Raw genomic sequence first — 21,722 nt, 5'->3', positions numbered from 1 at the left:
TGGGAGGAGGTCCGTGAAAGGGAGACCTGAAAGAATGTCGGAAATGTTTTCATGTTTTGTATTTTTTAATTATGTACATAGGAGAGAAGAAGAGGAAGGTATTGTTGTTTACTTCAAAATCCCTGACACTTCGCCAGCTAATGAATTTCAAAGGAAAAAACATTCTTGGAGCTTTGTAATCCTTTGCAGAACATGACCACCTCTGGCACACTGTGATTAGAGGAGGAGAATTCAGAAAAGACTTCTCTTGTAGTGTTTCTTTCTTCTGAGAGCTCTTCACACAAGACCAATAGAAAATGAATCTTTCATCTCGACTCTTTCAACGTGCGATGTTCAGATTTAAATCAGATGCCATATCATACGGACAAAATTTCAAAGTTGGTTACAATTGTTTGCTCACCTGACTCATCTGTGTAGAACAGAAGCATGGAAGATGGACCGGATCCTTTTATAGTTCTTGCAGCTGTGTAAATACTGTATAATGTGAATGGTACAAGGTCTTCCAAAATGATGAAATTATTGGTGGTAGAGAATGAGATATTCCTTTCTGGCCCAAACAAATTTAAATCATAACTTATTATAACACCACTTGGCTTAACAGGAGGGTCCCATGAAAGCATAACTGAGGTAGTTGAGAGATTTGAAAATTTTTTGATTATAGGTGCTGATTCTGGGACTACACAAAGAAATAAGAGAGAGAAAAACAAGGATAACCTCAGAAAAATATGAGTTATAATGAAAAACGTGTTTTACTTATATTAGCTATTTTAGTCTTAGTTGAAATTGTGCTCTGAGCAGAAAATTCTATTTCATGGTCTCAACACAGAAATGTGTAGCAGTTGTTTGTGTTATTGTATCTCTCTCACACACACACTCTCACACACACAAAATTTTAAGTAAAATGAGAAAGATAAACTATTTTTTTTCTTTTAGAAAGAGAAACATTTTGCTTTTTCTACATTTCCTCAGATTGAATAAAAACTATTCTTAAACTTACCATCTTCATCAGTTCTTATATGCAGACTTAGAGCATGCAGTTCAGAAGATCCTTTATCAGTGGCTGGTGTGATTTTCAGAATGTAATCAGTGTATTTCTCCAGATTGTCAAAAATGATGCTTGTGTTGTAAGTAAGGAAAGACAATATCTTATTGGTTCCCAGTTGCAATAAACTTAGAGAAACATGAAAGAAGACTAAACCATTTGGCTGGGATGGTGGAAGCCAGCTTACATTTACAGAAGATGAGGAAATGTTTTGATAGACCAGCTTTTCAACAGAACCATCTGGGACTATGAGAGATAAACAAAACAAATGCATAGATTACAATACTAAAGAATCCAAAACCAAAACAGATATGCATGCCCAAAGTATGATTGTTTTATAAATCTTATCTGTAAAACTAAATATTGTGTACAATTTTTTAAAAATGATTTTTTTTAATATCAAAACCAAAATATTTTGATAGGATATATGAATAACCATCTACATTACATTTGACTTTTGAAAGAGCCTTAATGATGGTTTAATACAATATTCTTATTGCTTGCATCCAAAGAAGAAGCTTGAGAACTATATTCTCTGTATTACAGAGTCAAATCAAAATGTCTTTCATGCAAAGGAAAATGAAAAACAACATTTACTGGATTTTCTTTTTTTAGTTTTGCCATCTTAACAGTAAAATCATTTTAAAGTTAGAGAATATTTAATAAATAGAAGCATTGATATACATTGTAACATTTTAAAAAGTTATTCACTTACTATCCTGATCTGTATACACATCTATTATTTCACTGGTTTTGTTTCCATCCCCAAAAGCTGTGCTTGCAGTTACCCACAGAGTATAATGGCTGTATTTGGCCAAGTCATCCAGAACTGCAGAATGGGACATATTGACATGGCTGTAGTTACCAGAACTTGTGAAATTCTGAAGGAAAAAAAAAAATATATATATATATATTGTCATTGAACATAAATATTACTTATTCATTGACTTCTCATTCAGCTATCACCACCACCAAGACAGATGATTCACCAGATCACTCAAGAGACATAAATATATACTTTGACTACTAATAGGTCCTGATTTTTCTGAAATAATCAAGTTATTTATTGTGTGCTGTCTATTACTCCTTGTACACACTACCTAATTGACTCATCCTGTCATTTGTAGCTGTTGAATGACAATCGACCTCTTTTTAAATCACATTAAATATGCAATATTGCAATGGGTTTATCCATATAGCAACAGGAAAACAACAACAAAAAATTTGCTAATGAGCACGCTTGATTGTCTTGTTTGATCTGCATAAAGTGAATCAAAGCACTTCTCTCACTTTGCTCCTTTCTTTAGGAGAGTAGATCTTATAATTGTCTAATTGTCTAACTTTGAATTAAAAGTTTCCAGAGGCAGAGATCTCACTGCAACCATTCCTCTGGTTTTCATTAAAAACACCTCATTGATTCTAATACAAGCGAATATCGCCAGTGGATTGTGTAGAACTGAAGGGACCAATGGAGTTTTTTTCCTTGTGCGATTACTTGCTAACAAAAGACAACCACATGAGGACTACATCCTACTTTCTTTCAAACTATATAAAAATTTTCACTAGAACTGTGACTGCTGCAATAGTTTACTGCTTCAGATCAGACCCGATGAGGAGCCTGTTCTTGTTTGGAATGAACAATTTGGGAAACTGAAAAGAAAAAAATTAACTCAGATTATACCAAAGCTATACCACATAACCAAATCTGTATAATACCGCTGTTTTAAAGGAACATGACTTAGAAGGCCCACAGCAGTTTGGTTCATGATTTGAAAACTATTGAGAGGTCACAGGCCCCATAAGGAAACTCAGCACTTGTATGGAAGTCAAACTTTTGCTCCGGCTTTGAATTATCAGCATCATTCCTCTCCAGCAGCCACTTTGCTCCATTGAGCCTCCATTGAGCACGTGGCATCAGCAGCCAAGATGACTGTAATGTTTGCATATTTAAATTGAGAAATACTGTATATAAACACAGGCATATTAAACCCATATACTAAAAAATAGGTTGCATTTCTCTTGAGGAAATTTCCTACTGAAAAAATCAGTGTGATACACTCTACTAAACAGTTGAGTCAATATCTTGAAAATTGATAGTTTGGTATATAACCTTCATGTCTGTCACCAAAATGTACTGATTTCTATATGTAACATGGCATGACCAATTTCTTTGGTTTTTCATACAGGCAAAATTATTTCTGCAGGAAAAAAAAAAAAGGCAATACTCATTGATTTCCATGAGATTTTCACACCTATATCTGCAGACCTATTTTTGCCTATGGCTACTAGTGCTCACATAAAATAAGTAAGTAAATAAATTAAATAATAAATTAAATAAGTAAATAAACCACTGGTTTTGTTTTGTTTCTTTTTTTTTTTTGAATGCAGAACAGAAGCTGCTTAAATTGGTGGTATACATTTCTACATCCACTCCTACTAACAGTGCACAGAAACAGAATCCCAGAACCACAGACTTAAAACACACTCACAGGCTTGTCTGAAAGATCTGGTTAGGTCAACATCAGACAAAATACAAAGAAATTCCACCTTAAATTAGACTTTCATCTAAATATAGGTGGAAGTTAACACTGTCTTCATGTAACTAACTGAAAAATATTGGGAAAAGCTTTGCTTTACACTTGGTAGGGAAAGATACCGGAAATCAAGGATTGAATTCTGAGGAATTTAATTAAATCATCTGATGCTCAAACACGTAACATAAAATGACTTCTGAACCAAATGCATCATTCTACTACTCTCCTGTTATTATTCCTAAATATTATGAGTAATAATTAGTGATTAACAGTAATAGCATCTACTAAGATCTAACAAGGACTTAAAGTATTTCCCTGAGTTTTCAAGGTAAAAATGTCAAAAATACAAGACAAACTTTTGATTCTAGATTTATAGAGAGTTTACTGGTATGAACAGCTGAAAACCCAAGCCTTAGTTTAAAAGGCATACCTTTACAATTTAGTCAGCTGCTTGCCGGTTACACACTTAGTGAACCAACGTGAAGGCTGTAACAACAGAAGTTTTGGTGGTTCAACAAAAACTTTTTTAAGAGAAAGTCTCCTTACAATGAGGAGCCCAAGGACTGATAACAGAGGACTACCTCAAACTTCCGATATGACAAAATATTAGCAAAAAATGAACACATAATTAAGAGTAAGGGTGAACAGGAAGAGCTGTGTGGGTACAAACTGAGAAAAGATGAAACTTGTACTAATTGTACCCTGGGGACAGAACACTATAGGAAGTTTCAGAATTAACTGTGGCTGCAGATGAAAGCAAACAGCTTAGGATCTTTGGCTACAGCTGAAGAAATTCTTCCTTCTATCCCTTTCTTCATCCATACATGAAAGAAGTTTTGACATAGCAAAGTATCAGATTATTAAAAGCAGCTAAGTGTAAGCAATACAGGCCATGTCAGAAGAAAGTATCTTCTTCACTCTAGCAGAAATTTCCAGTGGCATAAAGCCATAATTAGTTGTATACAGACAATAAATATAGTGCTGCTCTTCTTCACTGTTAACCATTTCCCCCCCCCCCCCATTGTTTCTTTCTTTAAGTTCACTGTACTTTAGTGCTATTTTGAGTAAGAATATCACATACTTGACTCTGGTAATTAGGAGAGCACTGACACCATGAGGGCTAATCCAAGCCATCCGTCAATGTAATGTACACTGTTCCAGTACTGATCTAAGTGAAGACGCTTTTTGTAGTCTATACTGTTCTAAGGCCATCTTTTCAAAAATCTCCAGTGTACTTTAAGGAGTCTCACTTTTTCTCTTATATTGGTCATATTGGTGAGATAAAATTTTTGCTTGTTAAGTTAATACACTGCATTCCTTGCAACCCTTGTCTTCATTCCAAGGCAGACCAAGCCAAATTTCACTCTGAACTATGCCCAGTCACTTTCGCTTAGCTTGGCTTCAACAAAAACGTGGTGGTATGGGGGCTGGATGATTTTGGGTCTAATACTCAGTCTCTAGAAGAGCAGCAGGCTTTCTTTCTCTTCTTAGTTCCTGGTTTCCCTGCCTATTTTGGCAGAGCAGGACAGTTTTCATCTGTTCTGAAATTCCTATGCTGGAGAGGTTTCTCCAAGCATAAATTTATATTAGTAATTAGCACCTTTCCCACTTTCTTTCTAATCAAAACACAGATATAGAGAGATTGAATAAAAGAGTTTATTCAAGTCATTAACATTGTTTATAGATCAATATTTAGCAATAAGACAATTATTTCCATAAATTCTTTGACTTTTTTTTCCATGGTAAGATTTAGAATATAGGTAGTATCTGCTTCAAGTATCATGCAAGGAACCACTAAGCAAAACTTGCAAAGCTGCTACTGCAGATAGGAAAAGCTTGAACTGCACGAATCCAGCAGCATGACACAGAAGTGACTAGAACAAGAGCTACAGTGCCATATAGTCTGTGTAAGAAATGCTCTTGGTCAGAATGTGCATCATCTCTTTACTGCACTGGTGCAGAGTCATGACCATAAACCGAAAAGTAGTATTTTCCCTAGATCTATGACAGAATCTGAAAAATACAGCTGAACTTGAAACTAGTGCAAGCATTGGTTTCTTCTGCTACCTGCTAGCAGCTCTGCCTGGAAGGCATTCAAGTTATCACTGCAGACTACCATTTTGTCTCACTGTATTTCTGGGAATCTTTGTCTTTATTTGATAATGAACAATGTATTTGGCTACCAGTCATCCCTCTCTGACACTTTCTTCTTTTACAGCCTGTCAGCATCCCACAGAAACAGTCCACTCATCTATCAAAATCCTCAAATCTAATCTCCATCACTAAATTTTTCCTTCTGCTGTTCTGTTCTGAATCCCAGGTCTGAGCATCGCAGGCCTTCTGAATGGACAGTCACAGTGTGATTTTTCATGCAGACCTGTAAAGCAAAGAAACTATACATTATTCTGCCCTATAAAAAAAGAAAAAAAAAAAGAAGAAGATAAAAGAAAAAAAAAGGCAACTCTTTTTCCTCTAAGTTTCTGCATCATGTCAAGGAGTAAACTGCACCCTTTATCTCATGCCTTTTATTTTTTTTTTCCTGAACAAAGTACTTTACTCTGCAGCTACCAATTCCCTGATCTTAACAATGTTGTTTATAATAACAGCTTTCTATTCATTAACATATCTGATCAGTCTGATAATGTGTGGAGACGTGAGAACCTGAGACAACAGAATAGTAATAGTTTTAGTATGATGTTTACATCTATTTCAGATTATGAAAACATTAAAATATGTTAATTTGCTTGAGGTTCTCCAGCTGGGACAGTTTTTCAGGCATCTGTAAGATAGACTTTAAGGCTTGGACCTCCGCTATTATGTCCCGACAAAGAAGTAGATGAGAAACTAGCAGGGAATGGCTGCCTACAGCAGAGTGTCTGAGAATGGAGGGTTCATAGAAGTGTGAAAAAATCGTCTATGTTTTCTATTCCTCTATTATCATTCCTAAAACTGAAAATACAGTTTGGATATATATGAGTAATGGTGACCTAGATGCAGGAGTATCCAAACAAGTATTATGCCTTTTCAGATGTGTGCAATACAAAATTTACCAACATACCCTGAAACTATATAAAGATGCTTCTATGTTACAGACAGTTCTAAGCCCTGTGTGCATATGCGCGTATATATACACCTGTATGTATATATTACAGATGTTTATATACAAAAATCAGGCTGGCTTTCACACAGGCATTTCTCTGTTGTAAAATGTGTAAATATAAAATATCTGTCGGAAAGAAGTTGGGGAGAGTTGTTTTTTAACTCCTGTTTGAAATGTCTTGCATACACAGGAATGACAAGGAACAGGATAGGAGCATAATGTAGGTTTGGTGGTTGCCATGCCAAACAGTGAACACAGATGTATGTGAAGGATAGAGAGAGTTAAGGGGAGCAGACAGATTAGGAGTGGATCATGATTTGAGAGATTAATGGTGTTCTCCCAAGGCCAGTAAGAGACAGATGCAATAGCAGGTGAAGTTTATCTTCTGGTAGCTTTCTATAGTGGGATGAGTTAAAAATCAAATCTGAATGGGTGAAGATGATGGGTTCCACATCTGTAAGTGGTGCTACTATCAGTGTTCTGCTGTCAACCACATTATATGGCAAAGCAGCAGTAACTACTACCCATGCCACCATCCTTCACTTGCACAACTACATCATGTGACAATGAAACTGGACCCTCACCTTGTTGGGCCAATGCTACTGTGTTCCATCTTCCCTATCTTGCTCCTTCGTTTCCAGAGTCCTGGGCAAGTCCAGAGGGATTATAGCTCTCGTTGTATTAGTTTCACCTTACTCTTTCACCTCAGAGTTCCACCTTCCCAAAGGCAGGAATTAGGCCAAGTCTGTAGTCCTCCTCTAATATCCCTTTAGTTGTCCAAGAATTAGACAAATGTAGTCACTTTTCATAGGATGGGCTTGTTCAGGCAATGCACTGGTGTAAAGGTTTCTCCAGGAATTTGTTAGGCTAAGAAAAATGCTGTTGGTACAGTACTGTGTGCAAGCAGAGGCTAACACTCTGAAAAGCAGCCCTAATTTTAATCTCATCAGCATGTGAATACATGGCATGGTCCTGCTTGCATCTCAAAATATGCATACAGAGCCTAGCAACCACACAGCTTCAGAGAAGTCACAGATATGTATACACAGAACCATGTCAGCAATGATTCGACCACAGGTATTTGTAAAATCTGTGAGTATTTTTTCTAGTTATACTCAAACGTATTCATACCTTACATTAGACTTATCTATAATTATCTTATTATCTTATCTATACAGTACAAGTAATTTTTCATGCATTAGTTTCTTCATTACATTAAAATTCTTTCTTTTCTTCCCGATGTGTAAAGCTTGTAAACAAAAACCTGTAAAAGAAGCTTACTTCTTATTACACTTCTGTATCAAAATACATTCTTAGAAAGGAGAGCAGAAAAACTATACGTAAATTAATACATGTGATCCATAATTAAGGATGAAAGTATCAACATAAAAAAAATATATGGAAATGTCCAGATCACCAAAAAATAATGAGTAACATATTATTTGTCTTTTATGCTTTGACTTAGGGTTCTCAATAGTTGTTTCAAGATGCTAAACAGATATGTCCTTTTGAGAGTAACAAAACTATGAGGGAATCCATTCTTTAATTTGACTGTATTACCTTATTTTCAGTACTATACAAGCATGCATTAAAATGTTCAAACAGAGCTGTTACAGAAATTAATTCAACTTGATAGGTTAGAATAACAGTCTCAAGGACGTGCAATGAATCTTTAATGAATTAAGTATTAGAACACTTTATTGAATCATACAAATGAAGAATATGAAAAGAAACTTACCTGTATGAATATCCCTGAATTATTTTTGAAATAAACTGAGTAGTACAGTATATTTCCATTAGGCTTTTGAGGAGGAGACCAGAACAGCATTACTGATGTAGAAGTAAGGTTTCTGTATACAACATTTTTCGGAGGATCACCTGGTGCTGGAAAAATGTTAAGTTTTAGCATGCCTCACAGAAGGCTTTGTACATTATTGTGCCCAGGAAATAGCCACTATTGATTTCACAACAGCCTATGTCAAATTAAAGGCATTTCTGAATGTGGTATAAAAATTGCTTCCGAAAATGATAAAATAGTAACTGTAAACAAATTTTTTAAACCTTTTTTGTTTTTTTTCAGACACATTTTTATTTTGCCACACTGGCACACAAGAACTATTTTCTTATACAATTTGTCCTTTACTTACTGTTTTGCTTACATAGTCTACGTTGTGTATGTACACAAATAGGTGACAGAATTTTCACAATTTGCAAACATGGAATTTGACTATGCTCCAAATGGTCCAAATATAGTTTATATATTATAAAAAAAAGGACTTCAGAAAACGTAAATTAAAAGCCTGTTTCTGTCCTTGATGATTATAAACAGAGTTTAGGCTTCCAACTCTTATATGTTAACCAGATACTTAAGCTTGGACAGTATCATTTTCTCTGCTTTTTAATCTCTTTCCCCAGCCTACTGAATGTACAGGAAGGACTGTGTAAGTATTCTTCAATTAATCTGTCCTCCTATCCTGTAAAGCATATGGCCCTTCTCAGTAGCACAGGGATGCAGGAAACTCAAACTCCTTAATTTCCTTATGTCAGTTCAAGAGAACTTAAGTCTACATTCTGGCCATTCAAGAAAGTGCTCTACACAAGTGCAGTAGAGTACTGAACACTGTAGGTGATATTAAGACTCTTGTTTAGTGTTGCTCTAGTTTGTATAATATACTAAAATATTGGAGGAAGAACTCTAAGATCAATGCCTAAAAATCCTGCCTTAAAAAGTCAGTTCATGCTTTCATAACAGCTTTAGTAGCAAAGATTGGGAATACCTACAATTTGGTGTTTCAGTCTTTTGAGAGATGGTTTGGATAGACACTAATCCTGCTACTGATTGTTGAGTTTATCTGCGCACAATGATTCTGAAATATGTCTGCATGCAATCCATTTTGGAACATATTGCAGCAATATAATTAGTGGGAAAACCAGAAATATTAATGAAACTGAAAACCTTTCAAAGCACAGTATGCAGTATGATCATTTATAGACGCTAACTAGAACTTTGAAAATCATTAAAAGAGAAAAAACAATTAAATCATTGCACACTTACAGATTTAACTTTCAAATTAAATCCATTTCAGGATTGTGAGAGAGACTCTAAAGAGTATTTTCCCTCTCAGAAATTATGTCAGAGCAAGATAGAGCAAAGAGCTATTACGTATATTATAATATTAATTAGGTTTATTTCAAAATTAAAAACTAAATTATTTTAGTCTTACCTGTCTTGAAGGGAAACACAACATTCTGCTCAGTAGAACAACAGAAATTCCAATCATAATTTTATAGAACCATAGATACAGTGTACACACACAGACACAAATCCACACACACGCGTATACAAGTAGAACGTCTCTTCTTCACCAGTCAAATGCCATTTTCCTTCAGTAGCGGTATTAACTTATATGAGCCTAACAGAAATTCAAGGCCGCATGAAATCAAAGATTCATACTATATATAAGCTTACCTCCTTCAGAAGTTCTGAATATTATAGTATCACTTTTTATGTTGCCATCTCCAAATCTTGTACTTGCTGTAACATATGCACTATACTCAGAGTTATTTTCCAGATCTGTGAACTGCAGTGATGTTTCTGTTACATTAACACTCCTTTTTGATATTTTATTCCTAAAGAAAAATATTTTATTAATTATATATGCATGCCATTTCTCTATGCATACAACTCTGGAATATAATATTAAATTGAAAAAATGCTATATTGTGGTAAATACAAATATTTTAGGCTTTAAAGAAGGCCCTGGTAAGTTCCATCTCATATATTGAAAAGCTCACTTTTGTACTTTTGCATCACAATAGGGCTCTTTATTTATTTATGTATTAAAAACAAACAAACAAACACCAACAGAAACATGTATGCAAATTACATCAGCAAAGGAGATTATTATATTGAATATTGAGGAGGAGTAGGTCCACTTGTAACTGCTATCAAATGGTTATATGGTACCCTTGGGAAGGACACAGAAGGGCATAACTAAACTGTCTCCCTGGACGGGAATAGCGAAATATAAAAAGATTATAGCAGGGAGCATGCCCTACTGTGACTCTGTGAAATTGGTCAGAAGGCTGAAGTTATAAATGGAATAATAGAAGATGATATGGAGCAGGAATTAGCTGGTGCTGAGTTAATTCTGGTGGAATGTAGCAAGGGATCAGAATGGAACTCTAGTCAGGCCAAAACCAACCTAGAATGACTATAAGATGTAACATTAATAAAATGCTGGTATTAGCATAGGTATGAAATGATTATAAGAAAGTAAAGTAAGATACAGAAATAACTAACTTGAATTTTAAAAGTCTGTTATTCGTCAAGAAATTAATTTATTATTTTACGGAAAAAAAAAAAAGCTGGCTAACGTTCCATTCTGCAAAGAATTCTGTATGAATGGATACTCTGTGCTTCTAATGGGATTTCATAGAGGGATGATAATTTTACAATTAAAAAAAAACAAAACAATGAAGGCTGATCCTTCTCAGGGAAACAGTCTTTGTAACACAGTGTCACCAACATTACATTTTTCTCAAAGTTCTGATATTTTGAGTAGTGTATAAAGAAAAACAAAAAGGTTGCTGTCACAATTATTAAATTCTATACAAAGAAAAGATGTATTTTCTTGGATCTTTGCCCAATATATTCTTAGTACAGAAAAATGTAGCTGGTTATAATTTAAGAAGAAAACGTACAGCTTACTGCTGCAAACACTTCCACGCTGAGTAATTGCATTCTCATAATGTCTTTTTTGCCAAAGAACATCTCCACAATTAGGAGATTGTCACAAAGAAGAACTAAAGCTTGGAGTTTTTCAGGAAAAGTTGATTTTCTGTTTAGAAAACAACTGAGACTGCAATTAAAATAATAAGAATATAATGATCAAAGTGAATTCAGTCTTCACAGACAATGAGAAAGAGGTCTAGCAGAATATGCTAACCTGAGGAATTTTAATGAGGAACAATAATATTAAGTTTTAAATGAGATTTTTCAAAAACGCAGACAAAGGAGGTCCTAAGAAATTGTGTACTAGACAAAGACAGGTACTATAGTTTCATTAAAAGATTGCACCTCTAAGTAGATCTAGCCAGTAATTATCTCAGAAAAAAAATATTCAATGGGATAATGCCAATTTTTGAGCCTGAAATATTTTCTTTAAAAGAACAGTGGTATGGGTTGCTGTACAAGTACAGCAAAAAGTCAATAGCTGTTGGCAAGTTCAGCAGTTTTGTTAATGCGCCTTGGTACTATGGAACTGCTGACTCGCGAGCAGGAGTTTATAGACTCAAGGTACCCAGAAAGTTCCTTTGCTACTTTCTAGTACCCAAAATCACCGTGTCCTGTGACAAATTCATGAAGGACAATATCAAAGAGAATGTTACTCTTTACATTCTAGTTGTGGATTCTTGTTCCCAAATCATTACAGAAATCTTACCAAATTTTCTGTAATTGCCACAATATATTTAAGAGAATGAACAATTATTTAACACCTGCATTAGCTTTCTTCTTTCTGCTTTATCAAGAAGCTCTGGGAATAACAATCTCCCCAGTAACACAGAGAATGCCCCTCCAAAAGCAGAAGCTATGGCATGGCAGTTTGCCTTGTCATATATCACCCTGCAACACACTGGATGAAATTATATAGCCAATTCTGTTAAATACATAAATTAAAAAAAAAAAAAGAAAAGTGAAGCTGTGACCCCTTGGAAGGCAAAGGGAGTTTTCCTCCAATGTCCTTGTCTCAGGATGATACTTAATGCCTGTCTAATTTTAGATATGGCACAGTAAGGACAGATAAGACACAGCAAGGAGAATATGGACTGAAAAAGGACAAGGGTTACTGCAAAAAGTTATGTGGTTGCTTAATTCAAATATTTAGAAAGATGGTTCAATTAACAGTTTTTAAAAACTAATTCTTACTAACTTGTCATAACAAAAGCAATAAGCTTTTAGGCAATATAAGGATGAAAATTTCTATAACCTCAAGTCCTCCAAAACAGTAATCTATATCATGAAGCAACTCTTTCCTAGATAGAAGACAGTATTAAATTTATTGTTCTTTGTGATTAAAGACTACCAGACCTTGTCAACACAGCAGAAGTAACAAGACAAGCTAAATTTAACTCTTCTGGAAAGAAGAGCACACTCCTGTTCATTTTATCACAAGCTTAACTAGAAATTATAATTCCTACTGAGGAACTGAGGACAAATCTTACCCCAAAACCGTGAAGTCACATTAAAATAATAAATGTAAGCTCAATAATATAGCGTTTATAAAGACTGAATTTGCACACCTGGTTCACGTCTCATAAGGTGGAATTCCTTAGCATTTGCTTACCGGGCTTTTATATTGGCAATAAAATGGTACAGCATTAATACAGTTATTAAAAGTGATCAACAACAAAAACTTTTCAATCCCAGAAGAAGTTATACATAGATCTATGAAGAAACGGCACATCACCAGACTGAACAACATTGTGCAGAGAACAGGACAGAAGCTGCAAGTTTTAAAATGCCCAAACTCCTTTTGAAAGACTAAAAAAAAGATCCCGGGAGCAAGGACAGGAAACAAATGCAGGGAAGAAGAAAGGACAGGTAGAAGAAAAAAACAACATAGTAAGTGAAAATTATATATTAAAGAAATACTTGTTTGCTATAAACATTTACAAAATACAACATCAGGCATAACTAATAGCACATACAAAGACTAAAACTGCAACTCTTGAGCTCTTATGCCATACGGATGGTAGCTAGTAGAGATCTCAAATTGCTTTTACACACTTTCTACAAAAGAAATCTATTTCATGTCAATTTCGGATCTCCTTTACATTTTAGGATTAGCCAGTGCCCTGCCTTAAAATAGGCCCAATCAGTATAGAATGAAAGTCACCACACTCTAATTAAAATTTGAATTAATTTACAAAAATAAAACCCTCAGAAAAAAAAAATATAAAAAAAAACCAAAACATTGAAACCACTTGCAAAATATTTAGTACCCCAGTTTTCAGTTACAACATTATATCTGAATTTGTATACACAAAGGGCTAGTATTCTAAGTGCTGGATGAATATGTATTCTCCAAAAACATGTAATCAACACATTGTGTAAGAAAAACCTAACATTCCTGCTAGGTTACAGATTAATATTTATCCTCAGAACTATTTCCAGAAAATCTTACCAGACATAAACTGTGTAATAGAGGATAATTCCATTTGGCTCCAGTGGAGGTTTCCATGACAACTTCACAGTGACACCCGACAACTGTTTTACTGAGAGGGATTCTGGAGGAGAACTAGGAGCTATGAAATGAGAGAACAGGACACAACATCTTGTTAAACAGCTAAGATCGATGGGATATGCAGCATCCTTAAATAGGATTTTAATTATTTGTGATGGAAAGTGAACTTTGTGCTACACCGGTACAGTATCCATCAACTAATGTTATAGCACAGCTTCTTTTCCTTTTTCTGACAGATGATAAAAGAAGATTTTGCATGGTGGTGTTAGAACATCTGTTTCTGTGATTCAATGGAAAAAGTACTTCATGAGAAAACAGAGCAATGGGTAGGTCACAGTGATTCACCTACTGTCCAAGTATGTTGCTGTAATGTTTTTTCTTCTAATAAAAACAAGAGCTTTATAGGTATGAACACGTGTAAAATACAGCAAAAATAGTTCCCCTGAGGAAAAAGAGGTGCTGGAAATAATTATATGAAGCACCAAAATGTGGAAAAATGCACAAGCATGGCACCGAGAGATGATAAAAATGTGGGATACTAGGCAGCAGTAAAACCTATTCACTCCATCAAGTAAGGACCACATTCATACACTTAGCATGTCACAAGGGCAACTATAAAGATAGGCATTGACTGAGACCATTAAAATTCATGTTAAGATGAACTTTACATGACACCATGTTACAACTGTGCAGGGAAACATCATAAGTAAGGGAAAGTGTTACACCATGTTTGAATTCATTTTAATTGAATTACTCTGAAGTTCATATAAATATTACTGAAGTAAAACATACCTATGTCTGTATAAGTGATATTGCTTTGTATTAGCATGTTATTGAGAAGCAAACCTTCTTCTTGATTCATGGATATATGTATCACTATGTGGTACTATTAGAATGACTTCTGTTTTTCTCAAATTAATCCAAATAGCATCATGTACTAAAAATTCAGGTCATAGTTGTAGTCATGCATGGAAATTGAGAATATGAGCATAGCTATTAGCAAATCTATGAAACATTTGGTCCGAAACTTGGAACACTGTGTTCCTGTGAAAAAAGTACATGTGGTGTATTATAAACATTTTTGTTTCTCAGTTGTTCCTTCTATCGCTATCTTAAAAGTTGGCATAAAGGTTTTACAACTCTGTACATTCAAGAAAAAAATATTTTTCATGAACAAAGCTTCACTGAATTCAGTAAGCATCTGCATTTAGTAACAAAAAAATGGTGACAGATGTATTTAGTGTTTTTCTTGTTACACTATCCTCACTGACTATACAATAAAAGATCTATGAAACACCGAATGTTGTATCTTCTTGGCATGCCTAGTTCATTGTACAGTTCTTATTCAGGGGATATTTTTTTGCTGAAGAATAGAATCAATATTGCTCTAAATGAAAATACACTATGTAAAAATGGTTTTATCCAAATTACCTGTTCCCACTGTGCTCCAACAACATTACTATTGAACAAAAGTTTATTACTGACAGCATGAACTTAAGCTCATCAACACCTTGGAGACTTGCAAAGATCTATTATCATCAAAAATTGGATCTTGAGCAAGCCAATGCTTCCTAAAAGATGGAGAGAGACTTAATTTGAGAATGCCTTGTGGGATGTTTGTGTCAATGCAGCTTTAATCTAGGTTTTCAGAAACTTCCTCCCTAAGCAATGGAGAGAGATAGACAGGCTTCTCCAAATACAAGTCACAGCACTTAACTGAGGTTTTGCTTTGAATTTTTTTCAGGAGTCCCTAACCAGTACCAGTACCAGAGGAGATCAGTGATAACTTCATACAACTACATTGGCTACTGAAAGTGCGAATATCATTTTAAGGTCCCTCTGCTGATTTGCGGTCCGTTGTATAAATTAGCAGGGAATGCAATGACTATGTTCTACTGTGAGCCTGTAGAACACTCCCCTGCCAAATTTCAAAGTCTAGTACTACTGAAGATGGACTTCGAGTACTTTCATAATATTAATAATTTTGCATCTATGTGTGCGTGTGCCTCTGTTTAGAAGAACCCAAAAATCTCCAAATAAAGGAACCAGAAATGTCCCTGGACCATTTAAGCTGGTTTTCGTGGTTTTCCCTTTCTCCAGCTCTCACAAAACAGCAGAACAAAACACAATATTCAATTCTAGTATTTGATTAAAATAATAATAGTAAATTAAGATCCTTCAAATGCAGAAGATGTTAAGACCAAATGTCCATGCATAGCAATCCTATGATTCACATAGACTGTATTGGTTAACATATTAAATAGTATCTATACACACACACACAAAGATGCAAACACAGATGCTTATCGTTGAATGTGTAGATAGATAGATATAGAGATGTTATTGCAAAAATGTGTATAAAACCTATGCATATCTGATATGAAGCATAAGATTAGGTTAAGACCACAAGCAATGACACATCACAACTTCTGTTCTGACTTACCATCCTCATCAGTCAGTATATGCAGAGGTGCACTACGAAGGCCCTCCCCCATAATGGTACTAGCAGACACTTCTGTTGTGTATTCTGTATATTTCTTTAAACCTAAATAAAGAAGAAAATTTCAGAAAATCAACCATTCAGTAGGGAAAGTTTTTTCTTTTAATGGAAAAAACAATATCAAGATCCTATTCCACAAGTAGAAGTTCCGAAGTGCTGAACAGGCCCATCATTTACTCTGATTGGTGCCTTTAGAGACTGAAAAAAAAAAAGTGACTTCAGCTGCACCTCATACATCTTGCCCGCTAGACCACTTTATATCTCATATTCCTGGAATGCTTTAAAGTTTATGCTTAGTGATACTCTGAAAATATACTAGTTGAAGTATTGAGCTGCCAGTATTAGCTGCTGAATTATGCTGCAGTTATAATGACAGAATAAATAAAAAGATCAGAAAGATACATAGGTGACCTCAGTGTTTACTTTGTTACAATGATAGATACATGAAAAATATTATTGGAGTTCTTTATACTTTAAACATCTACAGCACAATAAGAGGCATGTTAGATTCTATGCCAAGCACGGCCTATTCCACTACATTACTGCAGGACACAACCGGCTGCCTCTCAGGAGGGGCAGCATATAGCTATGTAAGGACAAGAATGATTTTGTCCTTCCAGGGAATTAATTGATATGCATCAGTCAGTCAGTTGAACCCTTCTCAGAACAAGTTACAGTTGCCTTAAGTTCCAGATCATTATATACTAGCCTGTAATACGTAGTACCAGATGAGTAGTGTTTATGACTCTTTGCTCAGTTCCACCAGTCCTCTTGAGATAGATTGTGTACGTCTGTATGATTCCATTGGGAATGGATGGTGGAAAAAACGATAATTCAATTTCCACAGATGAGATGTTCCTATAGGTTATGCTTTCCGGTGCAGAATCGGGAACTAGAAGATGAAATTTAGACTTGTAAAAGATCACAGTCAGTTTCATTGATTTCTTAAACATTTTCTTAGACTGGTTACAAGGAAACACATTGTAAACATTTTGACTTTTATCTTGGTGACGGTTTTCTGTGTTTTTTGTTTGCTTGTTTTTTTTGGGGGGAGGCTTGGGGGGTGGGGTTGTCTGTTGTACAAAATAAATTTCAGGAGGCTAAATTGGAAGATCAAAAAGATATGACAGACATGCACTGCGTTGACAAAGGAGAGGTTATTCTTTAAAAAAAAATATTAAAATCATCTTAACACACCAGATAAAAAAGCTACTAGAGCATGGCACTAAACTTTCCTTCTACCATCCTATAACTATCACTGCAATCCTCTAAGCTAGCTATTATTAGAAGATTTTTCATGTTGTGCTGCCGTAATTTACTTTTCATATCAGGAATAGCCTTTGTATTCCTTCTCCCAAGGTGAAATATGCAAACTGTGTGAATGCCTGTATGGAGGGAAAAAAAAAAAAAGGTGTGTGGGGGAGGGGGGACCCTAACATATTGTTGTGAGGGCCCTGAGATCAACTTGCCTCCTGGAGGTTTGGCTGTGGGGGCTCTCAGGGCCAGCTCAGCAACAGAGCAGCTGAGGGCTGCCTCCTTGCTGGTGACACGCTCACAGACAATGCAGCAGTGAGGCCACAGCCTGGGCTGACCACTGTCCTCTGGGAGGTACTTTCAACTGGGGCTCTCTTGCTGTGTCCTTGGTAGAGCTACAGCTCCTGCTGCATTGCTGAAGTACCACTGACCTAGCTCCGACTTGCAGACAGACATCTCAGACTGGCCTCCACTTGGCCCCACCACCAAGGGCCTGCTCAGCTATCACTGGGCTGTGTCTGACTTAGTTACTGTCACTGAAATTGATCCTGACCCTGACTTGCTGACTCACTTTCCTCACTTGACCTCAGACCTGCCTCATCACCACAGACTCATTTGGCAACCTGGACTCAGCTGCTTCTGGCTGCCCCCGGCACTGAGGGTTGGTGCAACAGGCTCCGGCTAGCGAAGCTCCTGCCCTGCAAGCCCAGGGACCCCCCTTGGGTCTTGAATCTCTGTTCGTTAGGGAGCAGCTGGCAATTGCTGTATCATGGCAATTGTTTTTTGTGTACACGTGTATTTCTGCCCCCACAGAAATACAAAAGTGTTTTCTGTTATCCAAATTTTGTCTGATATAATAATATATCTGATTCCAGCAACTCATAATCATACAATGACAGCACAATTTGCTCCAAAGATCACATAAGGCATGGACAGATTTTTAGAATGCCCTAAACATTCTTATCAATGTAAGGACATTTGAAAAAACTCTGCATTCAGTAGGATAAATCATTTCTGCTTAAGCAATATCAAGAAGTGGAATAAATACCATGAGACCCAGTGAAATAAGCCCACAACTCTGCCTAAGTTCATGGCAGAATGGTAACAGAACTCCCAAGAGCTCTTTGAAAACATCAGTCCATTAATAGGTTGCAGTTCACTCAAAATGCTCCATCCTTCAGATCCTCCCTTATTTTCATTCTTCGCATCTCAGAAGACGTTTTGGGTATCAAACATCACTATAAAGCAGTTGACTGAAAAAAGTACAAAATTTTTTTTAAAAGCCATATACTCACCAGTTTCAGAAGTTCTCACCAGAAGTGGGAAAGATGACTGATTCCCATGGCCAAGTCTGGTGAATGCCCTTACAGTGATGTTGTAGAGAGTATATGGCCTCATTTCAGTAAGTGATATACTTGTAGATGAGGCATTTTTAATAAATAAATCATTAGAATCACTGTACAGAACTTCATAGTGAGTTATGAGACCATTGGGTTGTTCAGGTGGTAACCATCTCAGGTTTATCTCTGTTGCAGTTACATTTACTAACTCTGCATTTTGGGGTGGGGAGTCTGGTTCTGCGATACAGAAATCAAAGAAAAAAAGAACTCTGAGAAGTTCAGTTAATTGAATATAGGACTGATCTTATAAACCTATTGGATCCTAACACACTGAGATATCCTGATACTGTAGCAAAATGCATAGCTAACTGTAGCAAAAAGGCAATGATTTACTCACTCACTCTCCTTCTCAATGTTTTACCACTTTTTGTCTGAGTTAATATCTGTTTGTTTGTTTTTTTCCACTAATAAAACTAGACATCTTTTTGCATCCCAGACACCTTAGCTTTTCTGTATTTTTTTTCCTTTCATTCACTTACAAATTTATCCAAAAGTGCAGCTTAAAAACCAAAGAAACAAGACAAAAAAAAAAAAAAAAACACAAACAAATACAGCCTCTTCTGTCTATTGCTTTCATTCAGACTGATTCTTCAAATCCTCTTATTGGCTTCCTCTAATTCAAGTTCTTTAACTTTGAATGCTATCTTTCTGCTTTCTTCTTAAATAACCACTCATCTTACTTCACTCAACCAACAATGGAACAAGGGAAAGGGACTGTATGCAGTGTAACTGAATTCCCTTTAGTTTACTGATACAGTTGTTAATTGATAACCCCAAAGACCCCAGTGTAAATCTTGCATACACTGCTGAGAAGGTCAGGCACAAAACAATTCCAGCTCCAGGGCAGTGTGTTGGCTAAATCTACTGGCAATGTACTCATGTGACTCCAGTGAGCTCATAACACATTGAAGTGTTGAAGGAGTGAGTGGGCTGCACTTACGAATAAGATCAGCTCTGAATGTCAACCTCGATTCCTCTGAAGGCTTCACCACTTCACCCCTGAAATAACCTCACCATAAAATAACAACAAGTAAGAACTTAGGATTATACTTTAAGTTTGTGTACAAATACATGTACACAGGCATTTCAGAATTTATCTTGAAAGGTTTTGGTGTAAGGGTCTCAAACCAATTTAATTCCTGATTTCTGAGCCTGTGAATGAAAAACATTAACTGTAATAGATCACTACTCTCTGGATGACAGGACTGCCCACATGGATAACTCCCATGTGAAGAAGCTTAAATTGAAAATGCATTTCAGTTGAAAATTATCTGGCATGGTAAAAATATTTAAACACCACAGCATATTATCTTCAATTCTAATATGTTATCTAAGGTAGATGTAATGACTCTCTTATTTGGAGGTATCTCTCTCTTTTCAGGAGTCAAACAAGTTGTAATTGCTAGGTTGGCTAAAGTTAAGAGACATGAATCTCAACACAAATTACCTCAGGAAAACTAAAGAAAACAAAGAACAAGATAAGAGTAATTACACAGAGCTTTATAAAAAGGTAAGAATTATCAGTGATTCTCTCTCTATGACTTCCCATAGATTTGCATGTACCTCTTACCAATGGATGAACTGTTGTCCTGATACTCAACTTTGAACAACTTTCTGTTATGTTCAGAGGCAGGGAATTGTAAACTTAAAAATTATTTCTGAGAAAAAAAAAGATACATAGGTAGGCAATTTTCTGTTCTTGTGGTATGCCTTCCTTCTGCAAAAACTAACAGTGTAGAAGGATGCAACCTTTAAAAAAATTTAGGAGCACTTTAAGCTTCACTGCTTAATTTGATATTTTGGTTGGCTGGTTACTCAAATCATCTAGACCTCATAAATCTCTATAATTTTTAATCCTGAAATCCTTTGCTCTCTTTTATTCCCACTTAATTATTCCTCCTGTATGTAGTATATTTGGCAGCTGTGAGAGATAAATAACAATTCGACAATTATCTCCTTTATTACTTTGATAAAAACTGGAAATAACTCTTATAACTCCAGTTGAAACCAGTGAAAATAAAAACCTGTTATAAATGAGGAAAGATTAAGCATTAAATTCATATCGCTGCTCTATAAATCAAATTACCATGTTCTCTTTGCAAAGGCCAATGGCAACTTCAGGTACTGCACTTTCACGTGTGGATAATGTCTTGCAAACACGGAAGCCTCAGAAATCTTTATAAGGTAGTATTATACCCTACATTAAAACTATTGACCATTCTTGAGAGAACTAAAGCCCCAAACCTGTCTAAAAATAACTGTGTATAATACCATAAAAAGCTCACTTTATCAGGAGCTCTGCTTATAGACATCAATATGGCTTCTGAATTGTTGAAAGCTGCTGTTTCCAGATGCTTCAAAAAACAACCTAATTTCCATATGATAACCAAAGCAGGGGGAAGAAGGAAGGGGATTTTGGAGTCCCAGAGGTAATTGATTATAGTTTAGATGGGGTCTAGGGACACACTGTTTTCAGTGAAGCAACCTCAGCTCTGCAGCTTTCTTACCTCACCTCTTGGCCTATCAGAGTTGAAATTAGTGGACTGCTGGTCATGCTGCAGCTTTTATCATTATTTCCAGCACTTACCTAAAAATAAGCTGAACAAAGTCACTGACTGATAGAAGAATAACAATTTTGAGAAACA

The 21,722-nt window shown here is 35.7% G+C and overlaps 1 protein-coding gene across 1 annotated transcript in view; it reads right to left on the bottom strand.

The window, feature by feature from the left end:
• The window catches only part of PTPRQ (protein tyrosine phosphatase receptor type Q), a 107,645-nt gene that overhangs the window by 66,732 nt on the left and 19,191 nt on the right, over positions 1-21,722 (bottom strand). The window contains exons 14-22 of the mRNA XM_035544349.2: positions 18,973-19,254; positions 17,133-17,315; positions 16,367-16,468; positions 13,864-13,984; positions 10,146-10,306; positions 8,415-8,560; positions 1,758-1,923; positions 998-1,288; positions 401-676 (exon numbers count right to left, since the gene is read on the bottom strand). Of these exons, the coding sequence (XP_035400242.1) occupies positions 401-676; positions 998-1,288; positions 1,758-1,923; positions 8,415-8,560; positions 10,146-10,306; positions 13,864-13,984; positions 16,367-16,468; positions 17,133-17,315; positions 18,973-19,254 (1,728 nt within the window). The remainder of the gene's footprint in view (positions 1-400; positions 677-997; positions 1,289-1,757; positions 1,924-8,414; positions 8,561-10,145; positions 10,307-13,863; positions 13,985-16,366; positions 16,469-17,132; positions 17,316-18,972; positions 19,255-21,722) is intronic.

The sequence above is a fragment of the Cygnus atratus genome, chromosome 1 (genome assembly GCF_013377495.2).
Source record: "Cygnus atratus isolate AKBS03 ecotype Queensland, Australia chromosome 1, CAtr_DNAZoo_HiC_assembly, whole genome shotgun sequence".
NCBI lineage: Eukaryota > Metazoa > Chordata > Aves > Anseriformes > Anatidae > Cygnus > Cygnus atratus.
Note: the sequence above shows the minus strand (reverse complement) of the source record. Positions and strands in the feature narration are given on the sequence as shown.